Source organism: Morone saxatilis, unplaced genomic scaffold, assembly GCF_004916995.1.
Source record: "Morone saxatilis isolate NCDOM2014 unplaced genomic scaffold, NCSU_SB_2.0 Contig20, whole genome shotgun sequence".
NCBI classification, from domain to species: domain Eukaryota; kingdom Metazoa; phylum Chordata; class Actinopteri; family Moronidae; genus Morone; species Morone saxatilis.
This window is the reverse complement of record NW_023339763.1, coordinates 1,952,702-1,965,085: the sequence shown is the minus strand read 5'-3', so window position 1 is coordinate 1,965,085 and position 12,384 is coordinate 1,952,702. Positions and strand designations below refer to the sequence as shown.

At 38.7% G+C, this 12,384-nt stretch overlaps 1 protein-coding gene across 7 annotated transcripts in view; it reads left to right on the top strand.

Annotated features, from left to right (window-relative positions):
* The window catches only part of ncam1a (neural cell adhesion molecule 1a), a 261,782-nt gene that overhangs the window by 208,533 nt on the left and 40,865 nt on the right, over nucleotides 1-12,384 (top strand). For all 7 annotated transcript variants that reach the window (XM_035666668.1, XM_035666664.1, XM_035666663.1 and 4 more), the window contains 3 exons: nucleotides 3,691-3,875; nucleotides 4,571-4,667; nucleotides 8,129-8,296. In XM_035666668.1, the coding sequence (XP_035522561.1) occupies nucleotides 3,691-3,875; nucleotides 4,571-4,667; nucleotides 8,129-8,296 (450 nt within the window). The remainder of the gene's footprint in view (nucleotides 1-3,690; nucleotides 3,876-4,570; nucleotides 4,668-8,128; nucleotides 8,297-12,384) is intronic.

Below are 12,384 nucleotides of genomic sequence, written 5' to 3'. Positions count from 1 at the left end.
CTATCATATAAAGGCAAAAAGCCCCAAAAACATAATGACATAATGTATCACTGGTGATGTAGCTAACACTGGATAAAATGGCCTGTCTAACATTACCTCAGCACTAATTCACATCATTTATTGATTGCTTCTTATACTATGTTTTTCACTTGGGTGAGGATGACTGTGTCACACATATATATATTCACAGATAATAACGACTAACTTTGTGAATCAGCTGGACTCACAGGATCACGATGAATTGATCTTGCCAGGTTTCAATCTATGTGGTTAGTGTAGATGCTTTAGGAGATTCTTGATGGAAAATAGGTTTTTGCTCTTCTCCCGAATGACTTCGGTAAGAGTTTGACTACATTACATGGTTCGTTGATCTAATTAGTTGAAGTTTGCCCGTGATGGAGAGACGGTTCATCCAATCATCTGCCAAGTATTCTGTGCCTGCCCTTTTCCAAACTGTTTCCAACGACAACTTCCCAGATGGTTACAAACCATCTGGCACAGTCAGGTTAAATCTTCTTCTAGTCCTCCATCTTGGAGGAAGACTAGAGGCCGCATATCTTAACACAAAGCTATCCTCAGGAGAAACTTTACCATCAAGCGGAGTTCAACAGACACTGAAATGTACTTTCGCCCCGGCATTTTGTCATAAGTAACTTACTCAAAACATATGCTTGGAAAGATTGGACGTGCATATTGGAAGCCAAACTTGATCTCATTTTGAAATCTATCAAATCTAAAAGAAAGAAAGATCTAAATAAAGCCAATGAATGCTTAATTGGATTAATATGCCCTGCTCTCAATGCACCAGCAATTTGCTGAGAGATATAATCACAACGCAGCGTTGATAGAGTTCGTTGAGGGCTTGCAGTTAGCTAGAGTAATCAGTGAGTAATCAGGTAGCTGATTCACTGTTGCCAAGCAATTATCGATAAGAAAAGGTGCTTTGTCTTGAGCACAGCTCTCACTCTCTGTCCTCTCTATCACCACTCACGCACTCACACAATAAAAACGTTATCTAGGCATGGAACTTCCTATCTGCTGCACAGCATGATCCCATTAGCTGGGCTGAGTGTGTCTACGTTCGCTGCTGAAGGACTGATAGGAAAGTGTTAATATCTTCTCTGTTTGAGCTCCGTTTTTGTCAGTGGCCGAGGTTTGTTTAGCGTGAAAGTCTGATGAAAACAGTGTTTGAGCTGCAAGCAGGTCGCTTCTTATGTACTTATCTCTGTTCTACTGGCTATACAGTTAGAAATTCCAGCTTCTATTTTTCATTGTTGCCACGTTCAAAACACAATTGCAATGGTGATACGTACATTTTAAGACTGAAGCTGCACAGAACCATTGTTTGGTGACAATAGTCAGTGTGTTAAAATTTAACCATTTTCTTACCAAAGAAATACTAAACTCAAAAGCACTTTTAAAAAGCCTGCCAAAGCTCTCTCCATGTTACAAAGTGATTCGCTCTATCTCCAGATTGTTTCAGTTTGGAGGACAGTAGTGAGGGAGCATTGTTTTAGATAAGGCTTGTTCTGAAACTAGGGGGCATACATTTGTTAGCAGCCATTCTCTTCGCCTTTCAAGCAAACTAACATGAATTCAAAATCCCCTGCTGTTTGGTAGGCAGGTAGAATCATCATTTATGCAGTTATTTGACTCTAGAAGTGTCCATGAAGTTATTTCTTTTACGTGTAAATCATTATTTGCAGAAAGCTGTTATGTACAGTATTACATATATTACCGATATATGGCTGTATGTGGCCTTCATGAACATGAACCACTAGCAGATACATTCCTGTTATTTGCAAACATTGATAATCTGACCTCAGCCTGACTAGGGGGCTACAGAAATCAAACAGACAGGCCACAGACACTATAGGGAGTTAATGAGGCCCAAAAGTAGAATTGATAGAAAGAGCGAGACTCTAATCAGAGCTGCAGGCGATGGACCATCTATTGACTCAGCCCTGTCCATCAATCCCAGCGGCAGCATACTGCGGACTTTTCAAGGATCCACGGTCAGAAGTAAAGCCCTGGCTGTGTCAGGGGCCACACAATTTCACAGCACTCGGGAAGCAGAGCATACTTCTCCGCATTCAGAAGCACTGCACAGTGATGTGAGCAGGATGTAATAAAAGAAAACAATGCAGGAAAACACTCCTCTCCTGTTATGGCCCCTTACTTCTCAATGATGGAACTAAAACCGGAGGCTCAGGGTGAATAGTTTTGACCATATGGTATCAATTCAATTCAATGAGAATGTCAAAGTAGCTCGCTAAATGGGGCTCAAACTGTAGTATGTATGGTAGCAGGGTTACAGGTATCAAATATAGAGAAGTTGAGGTGAGAAGAAGGATCTAATATATCTAATAATATCTAAGAGGATCTAATGTTCTCTATAACAGTAGGAAGTGTTGTAGTCCGAGTATTACTGACTGATTCCATTAGGATGGGCTTTGGTTGCATGCAAGTAAACTGTCCGTGTGGATAGCAAAATGCGAAATGCAAGTTCGGAACTAATCGGCTATCATCTGACGATTTTGTTTTGAATAAAACTGTTCAGATGCAGATATCTGTTTATAGAGATTGAAATGTGTCCTCTCCTCATTCCCACATATTAAGTTGCTAATCAGACTGCAGAGGAAGCCTTGTCCCAGATATTCATTGTCTGTTTTCCGCAGATCGGCTGGCTACCCGAAACACTGACAGTGTTCCACTCTGGTATCCTGTTGACTCAATGCTCCTTATAACTCATGATCATGCACCTGTTAGTCTAGACTGTCTAATAATGGCACTCAGTCATGTGAGACATCACATCTTTCGTTTTTTCTTTCTTTTGCTGAGATTAAGTATCTTGTAGTAAAACATTGTGCTGTTTTGTCACAAATAAAATAGGGAAAAGTGACAATTTAATATTCCATTGAACCAGCACAGGTGATCTTTAAAATTTAAATGAATATCATAAAAGATCTTGAATTTATAAAGGTAAGACAAATGCAGCCATTAGACCACACTTTGCATTTGTTTACCATTAAGATTACAGGCTCTGTCAGCATTGCCATGATTGCTCTGGCTGCCTCTGGGAGTGTCTTTTAAATGTCCCTTTTGATTATAAAGATTTCTAAATAAAGTGGCTCGCTGGTAGTCAGGATAAAATCTGCTGGAAATGCTGAGAAGAGGAGCTTCAGGGAAGGAAGGAAATATTGCCATCCCACAAACTGCTTGCTCCTGCAACCGAAGACTCTGTGTGGCCTCTCCCAACTGACTGATTCCTATCAGTGCTGTGGATTTTTCATACAGAGATTTGCTAGGTTTGATGATAATGCATATGTTTGTGTAAAAAGGATATATAGTACACCTCCTCTTTCCCTGGAAGGAATTCAGGAGTTAGCACTGGATTATGGAAATATTACATTCAAATCCCTGTTAGATGAGATTGTATTAGTCAACATTTTTATTCATGTTGGCAAAATCAATTCATAAACCAACGCCTACTATAGACTGCTCAATTTTAGCATTTTCTGGCTATTTTCTGTGTTTAGTTGATTGTAGTTTCATTCCTTGTGTATGACATCTTTCTCTCCTGGCCAGATGAGCCAGACTGAAGGAGTAAACACTTCAGATTATCAGTAAACTATTCCAAACACGCCTGTTTGTTGTTTACCATATTTTCTCCCATGTGTTTTCCCGCAGATGCGCCAAAGATCCTGGGTCCAGTGACGGTGTACACGTGGGAGGGAAACCCAGCCAACATCAGCTGTGAGGTGGAGGCTCACCCTGGAGCCTCAGTGGTTTGGTTCAGAGACGGCCTCCAGCTGCCCTCTGCCAACACCACCAACATGAAGATGTACAACACACCAACCATCAGCTACCTGGAGGTCTGCTGCACCTTGCTGAGTTCATAGAACATTTTCCAATAAACTAAGAGCTCAGATTTTGGCAGGGAATGTCAGCCTTCAGATATTATTAGATTTTGTGTCTTCAACAGCTGTAATTACTTAACAGATAAAGATCAACTATTAGAAGCAATTCTAAATATGTTTTTTCCACTTTTATGTCAGAAGATTTGACCCGCTGATTCTTAAACGAATATTTATAGAGGCTTTTTTTGTATATCTTAAATCAAGAAGAAAACAATGTAGTGGTAATTTAAAAAGGAATTTCTATTTGTTATTCATAGACTGAAACAGGAAAAAACACTTCCACTGAGATAAGTGTGTCTTGAATAACGAACAGCTAACAAGTAGTTCAGAGCATCTCTGAATCAAGAATAATAATAGTAGACACGTTATTGAGAAGTGCTGGATATTACGTTAATGAACCAGTGTGTAATGATAAGTTCCTACGGTAGATATCTGTGCATCCGCCTGCAGACCATTCTCCAAATGATCAGCCATGAATAAACTGATGAATGGCACAAAAGCAATGGCTAATGATGTGCATATTTAAGTTTTCCACAGGTATATTTGGTTGCTATGATATTTATTTTGTTCACCTGCCAGCTGGACAAGCTGCAGTGCCTCGCCACATGACCTGGTGTTTCTCAGTGTTTTTGTCTTTTTCCATCTCTCAGATTACCCCTGATTCACAGAATGACTTTGGGAGCTACAACTGCACAGCAACCAATGTGATGGGAACTGAGTCCAAGGAGTTCCTTCTTATCCAAGCAGGTTTGTTTACCGAAAATTAGGCATGGCATTGAACTGAATGTGTGTAGCATTTAGGCAAAGGTTTAAAGAAAAAGGGTAAATCATTTAATATCCCATGTGTTGGGGTTTGATGACTTTACAGGCCAGTGTTGGATGTGGTGACTTTGCTCATAAATAATATATGATAAATGAACAACCTACACTTTCCCACTTCAGTATTTACCAACCAGAGTCGTACTACCCAGTCCAACAACCCACAACAAAATGATTGTTCCAAGTTTAAGATCTGCCGTTGTTGGCGAAAATATTAAAAAGCCTTGGTTAAATATTGTTTGATTTATGTCAGTTGTGACAGTAAAATTTCATATTTGATACATATGTTTGGCCGGAGATTGCTCTGGGCATGTTTTAATAATTGTAGTGTTTAGGGTCATTGGAACGCAAGAAATCTTTTGGACACAACTTGCTCTTATAGTTGCCAACTTTATATTTACACAATTTGTTAAAATACTTTGTAATATGACCTTGTTTATACAACATAGAATTGGTTTATGGAATCTGAAAGCTGAACCTTATATTTTCAAAACAGAACATTAGATCATTCATATCTCTACTTTATTCTATTTAAATAGAAAATCTTTCATTGTTACTTTTTGTAAGTCTGCCACGTGTCAACCCGATGAGAGGGTTCATCAGGTTTTGATCCCCTGTGTGGGAACATAGCTCCAAGGCCCTTTAGAAGTTATACATGACAGTTTAAAGTACATTCTAAAGGCAATCAGTAGTTAGTGTAGAGAGCAAGGATATGTGAAATATGCATATGAAATCCCAGCAGCAGAACTTTGAAAAAGCTGCAGACAGCACAGTCATCTTTTACTAATGCCTGTAAACTTGGCATTACAGTACTCAAGAGGAGAGGTGATACATTTATGAATCATAGTGTCTGTGTCTTTAGAGAATCAAGATTTTTAGGGTTCAACATCAGGATACCAGCAGTGGTAAGGGAGATAATGAACAAAATGTACTTTAAATCTGTATTTTTACCCCATCAAGAGCCATGATTACAATTTCTGTTTTGTATTCATAGTAACTGGGGTTCAAAGTGACACTTCAGAAAGGTGTTAATTTCCTTGAGACAATTAACAGGGTCGAAATTCAGCTTAAAACAGATATTATGTTTATGTACGAGACATCCAAAAGGCACAAAATAAAGTCCTGTTTTCTTTTTGCACTTTTTGATTTGTGTTAGCTTCGTTTGGTATACAAATTGTTTTGGACCCATTACAGGAGGTAGGTCACTCAGGACCTTGCCAAAATAAAGCGTAGTCAAATTAATTGCGCTAACAACCTCTGCTGCCACTGTGTACTATACTGTATGCCCTTTGAGGTGTTTTCTCGCTCCTTTTTTCATTTGCTGCATAACTCATCAGTATGCCTAAAGCAACTCCATCCAACCACAGTTGGACTAAAAGGGTACCACAAAGAACCCTTCAAATATCTCTTCACACCCTATTTTCCACATTCATATGTCAATGAGAAAATCAGACATGTAGCATGAGGCTTCGCTAAACAATTTGGAGTGTAATTAAACAGCCTCTGAATTACTAATTTACATACTGTTTAGCATTCAGAAGGAGGTTCATTTTCAGTGGCGTGTCTGTTTGCATGGCTCTAGGAAGTTTGTTGACATACTCAGATGTATTGATTATTACTTGATTCCTTCCCCTTTAAACACAAAAATGAACATCCAGGGTTGCTTTGCAATTACCATTATAATTAAATGTTTTGTCTCTTCATCAGATTCATTTTCTAGTGTATAAGTGGAAGTTTTAGTTTGATAGAGGCACCAGATGAAAGGTCAGGGAGTCACTCAATTAATTATCTCCAGGAAACCCTGAATATACTGCATCAGATTATGAACAGTAATTGTAAAAAATAAAATAAAATAAAAAACTCTAGACTGAAATTTAATGAATAGACATACCACCCACCTGACATACTGATTACCATCATTAGGCCCAGTCCTGAAAGATAAAAAACAGCATAATAGTGTCTTCAGAAGACTAAGAAATTGTGTAGGGTGCTCCATTTCTGTGACACCCTAGCCTATCTTACTGAATCAAACTGCAGCTCAGGCCAGAGGTAAAGCTGTCGCTGCAGACTCATTCAGGCATGTCCAACAGATCTTCAGTAATTTGGTGACCAGAGGAACGCCAGCACCACAGTGGTGAAAGGGGCTGATTGGGAGCAGGGAGTTATCAGTTGGTGCTGCAGTGGCAGGAATCTATCTGAGCCAACCACATCAGCTCCTCTAATGCTGTTAAATGCAATCCTCTCACTGCCAAAGCACATACACAGTTTAGTAAGGCACACATATATCAGCCCAGTCTCACTCCCAACTCGTCAAATACTGCTGCTTGGTCAGTGGCCGTCTGCTTCAAATGATGACACTGTCTGTGCCCCTTAGCATTTAACAACAGGACTTTCACCCAGGAGACAGCAGCGTGTGTCCTGTGACCAAAAGTCAACATTGGCTTATTTTAAGTTACGTACTTAATCTACTTAAGGTATGTAGCATAACTTTTGTGCCTAAACCTAACCAAAGTACAACCGTTTGACATCAATCACACAAGCTATATTTTGTGTAACAAGTCTAACCTGATGTTGCATATTGCTATCTTCATGGCGGAGCACTGCGTGTACAGAAATGCATCATATTTTGAAGCAGAGGGCCACTGACAAAGCGGTCGTATTTGACGAGTTGGAATTGAGAATGTGTTGCATACACAGTCCTGCAACCCTACAACCAGATACCTATATACACTATTACCTATTGATCACTAGTTCATCATGAAATGTTCAAATAAAAATTATTGGCCATAAGCAAACAAGTATTTTTGATTTACTCAGGAAATGCCATTCAAACTATCAGTAAGTAGAACTGTGTTTTTATTTATGCACTTACCTTATAACTGAAAAAAGCTATGCAGATGCCTTCTAAATGATGACCAAGTGTGTCACACAACTCACGGTGGTGAGTGTGATAGTTATCTTGAGTAGTAAATTACATCCTGTGTGCCTTAAGCGCAGCCACTACTTTTATAGAACGTTTTCACAGTGATAGTTATACGAAGAGACAAACGAGATGCAAAGACACCATGAAATATGAAACTATTACAAGATAATGTTGCTGCTGCCAGGTCCAAGTTAACCAATAATGTTTAAAGTATGTTATAAATCCTGTTTACAGGGCATTTACAGTACATATTGTGCCTTTGTGCCAAATATAATCAAGGACATTGTCATTGTCAAGACATTGGTGAGCAGTAACCATTGTGTACTGTGTATACTGGGAGTCAGATGAAGTTTGTGAATCATTATATGTTGTGTATTTTATGGTATTCTTTGTATAAACGCTAGCTTTTAGAAAGAGCTTTTCAAAAGAAAAAAACATTTATATATATATTTCTTGTCTGTTGCAGAGGTGCCCTCATCGCCAGAAATCGAACAAGTGGAACCTTTCTCCAGCACAGCAGTGGTAGAGTTTGACGAGCCCGACTCCGTAGGTGGAGTGCCCATTATCAAGTACAGAGTGCAATGGCGTTTGCTTGGCCAGGAATGGACTGGCAAGGAGTACAATGCTGAGGACGGTGAGTCACCCATCCCTCCTAATCAGAGTTCACGTGATGACTGTTATGTGCCTCTCCTTCGCACACACATATCTGTAAAAATCTGTACAATGTCAATATATTTCCAAACTTCATTACAGAGGGGAAATCTAATTTTGGGGCTTTTTTTAACATCATATTTTGACAGCTGATCAAGAACACCTGCTGTGACATAGATTTCAGCTTGATGTAATTCAGTGATGAATTAATCTCTGAGTCACTACCACTTACCTACAGTTCCCCTGAATGCCATAGAAAATCTACTTTTAAAGAATCAAAGGGGAAGCAAGGGATGTTATTAAATTCTTTCTTCAAGCTCAGGGTTTTCTGCTCTTCTTAAGATGCATCACTAAGCTACACCTTTGTCCTCTTAAACCATTTTTATTCTTAGCACCCAAGTGACGCAAAGAATATAAATTGTTCTACTCATTCTCCAGTGTCTGACAAATAACATCCATAAATCAGTTTAAAAATAATGTAAAAAGGTGCCAATTAAAACTTTAAAGCTTGCCTCTTAAGTATAAGAAGGTAATTTACTCTCTGTAATGCTGACAACGCATAGAGAGACTGAGAAATTACCTTCTGTTTTGCAGCATTCACAAAATTATATTATTTATATAATATGTAGTGCAACATCAGACCAAAAAAAAAAACACAGGGCTCAGGTGTAAGGCAGCATTAGCTACACTTCCTGTTTTCATTACCCAAAGCACAATGGGAACCATAGTGCCAAAACCCAAATGGAGGTCAACAGAGAGAACAATACAACTGACAAAATCCATGAAAGTTTGCTTTGTTCCCGTTACACATCAGTACATTTTTGAGTGGAAGTAGACCATGTTTTGCTTTATCATTATGAAGCATGTTGATTGCACAGTGTAATGACTATAGAATGATGCCACCATTGCATTTAGATTACTATGCAGTTCTGTCTGCCACTGGGCACGATTTTTGCCGAAAAAATTATGTCTCCATTATAGACTAAATGAATGAACAAACTCACACTTTGTGTTTTATTCTAACGTTAACTTTACTCCCCCCTCCACCTCAATGCCAGTCCCTGGGGTAGTGACTTGTTTGTGAGAATCTTATTGCTATGCAATGCATCATTACAGTAGCTTTTACTTGTACCCAATTTCAATATGCATTTTTTAAATTCAATTTCAATACAATTTCAATTTACTTCTTTGGTGGTTTAGTGATATCTCCAAAGTGGTGCAGAAAAATACCACGTAGAAATGCTAGGAGGAGATATTCCTGGGACATTGACACCTACTCTATCAACTCAAAGAGAAATTAGCTGTGTGTTGAAAACTTGAGAACATACCTACTACTTCTTCTTCTTCTTCTTCTGATTATTATTATTATTATTATTGTTGTTGTTGTTGTTATTTTAGGGTCCATCTATTTAGAGCGCATCTCCTACATGAAGGAAATTCGGGCCAAAGCTGCAGAAAACATTTCAGCCAGCAATAACAGTTAATCCAAACGTGACAGCAGCTGATGTCAGGAGGAGAGGTGGAACACAGTGTAGCCTAAATGACAGTCGGCTCAGACATTGACAGGCCCCAGATAATATCCCCGTCCCACTGAGGGCTTGTGGCTCTTACAAATCTGGATGGTTCTCGTCCTGTCTGCCACATGGGACATATCAGTCAGCGGCTGACAGGCTCCGCTGTCAGCTCAAGGCCCAAGAGCCGCCTGTCATGCAAGTGTATACACAAAACAAAACACATGCACCCACGCACTGACAGTAAACGTTACCAAAAATATCTCATTCAACCACCTCAGCTCCTCCAAATCTCCAAAACTCACATACACTGAATGGACCCTGTCTGATGCACTGTATAGTGAATACATTAGTTATTATATTGATATATTTGTAGCATTAATTTGTCAGGAATACCAATGTTCTAGTTATTTAAGCTACAACATGCCAGGGGGGAAAAGTAGCCTATGGTGTTACTGATACAGAATTTTCAAGTGGCCATTGAGTTTAAAGTGTCTCTCACAATATTGTGAACCAGGGCTGCCATCACATGTTTGAAAGCAGTACTGCCAGATATAGATACCACACCCATCACTGTGGTCCGTAAACAGATACCTACATCTGCAGCGTGCACATGCATGAAGCTACAAGTCAAGAGTTAAAGTACACCTGCTATGCTTTTTTCTGTACCCTGTAAACCTCTCTGTTAACAGTCTATCAACACATATATATGTGCCTCCATCACATATGTTCTGTAGAAAACATAAATACACTGTAGCTACATTTATGAGGCAAGTAGACTAAAAATACCCATCTTTGATTTTCCATAAGAACAGCAGGCTTGTTGTTTCCATATGGCGTGTGTGCACAGGAGGAAATAAATTGCTATTTTGTAATTTGTGTAACTTTCACCATTTTTGTTGGTCACAGGCTTAAAGGATCAGGCTGGCATTATGCTATATTTGTCTTATCGTCAACAAATCCCATGAAAAAACCAAAACCAACAATGTGTTAGTCCGACTTTCAATACTTCTCTACCCAGCCTCTGGCACTAAGCCCCAAGCCCATTCATTGTTACTGAAAATGTAAATCTTTAGAAAAACAGGTCATAAATACATGGTTTTATTTTTTTAACTGGCAAAATGATTTCCTCAAAAAGCTAGACACAGTAGCTTTTAGCAAACGTTATACAAACAGGGTAAAATAAATAGTGCATTTTGTTGGGGACTATTTTAGACAGCAGGAAGGTGTGCGTGGGGTTGACTCAAAATAAATTACAGTCGCTGGGTTCATGGTAATGAAGCAACATATCACTGGTTGGCTCACTGATGTGATCATAATAGTTTTTGGACAACAGTTGAGCTCTGTGGCAGACAGGAATACGTTATCAGGCTTTGCTTAAACATACAATACCCATCATTGTTGGTTTTGGTCTTTTGTTGACCAAAATTAAATCAAAATAGGAATATTTCTAACCTTGACATTTAATTGTTGCATGTTGTGTTGAAACTCACACAGAAATACAGAAGGCAAAAATGTTTCCTTTATCATTTTGAGAAATTAACAGAGCCAGTAGACATTTCTAAATTAAAAGCTTATGTTTGTATTGTAAATGCTGCATTTCCAAATACAACATGATTATTGTGTTGCACTTCCTAGAATTCTCCTTTGATATGACCCTTGCCTCCAAAAATACTCACAAGAACAGAAATGCTGCCTGGCACAAAGTAATGTAATTTTTTGGAGAACAGACGTATCTGTAAGCAAATTGTCTAAATTGAGCTCTATGTATTACTATTATTAGTGTACTGTTTTATAAGATTTTTGAAACATTGTGGTTTAATTTTTTTAATGTTTTTTTCAATGCTTTCAGCACCTGTTTGGTTACTGGCCAGGGCACTGTGTGTTTAATGTGAAAAAAGTTGCATATTGCAGTTTTAAGCCTGCAACCACAATTGTTTATGCTGTATGTTGCCTTAATACCTTCAATGATAAATTCCAGACCTCAGCACACAGTCCTTGATGCTGCAATAAGCATGCACTGTAGCAACACTATAATTAACACACACCAAAGTCAGTCGAGTTTGTAACGATTGTTATGATTTGTGGAGATAACCTTTTGGAGGAGCTGAGGAAACCGACATGTGGTAATCAGTGGTAAATTACTCCGGGCCGGCTGGAAATCTCATCTGAACATGAATGGTTTCAGCAGTGACATCAGTTTTACTGATGCTGGTGGTGCTAAAAGCCCAGTTGTGAATTAATTTGGTCCCATTCTTTTTAGCCGTATTCATACAGCCTCCCCAAGCAGTGGTTCATTCGGAAAGTCTCTCTCATTGAGACGTTAATGTGAAACACATTTAGAATTTTCTCTGTGTCACTGTAATCGAAAAATGTTTCTGAGCTGTTTTGCAGTGGGGCCTAAATTTGTTCTCATCCATGAAATTACTGTTCTTTGTATTACACAGTGAGATATCATTTTATGACAAAAGCCAAGAAACATGTGTGTATATGTGTGTGTATCCTTATTGAAATCTCGACAGTGTCTTGCTAATATGGAAATAATAGTGTCTGTCCAATT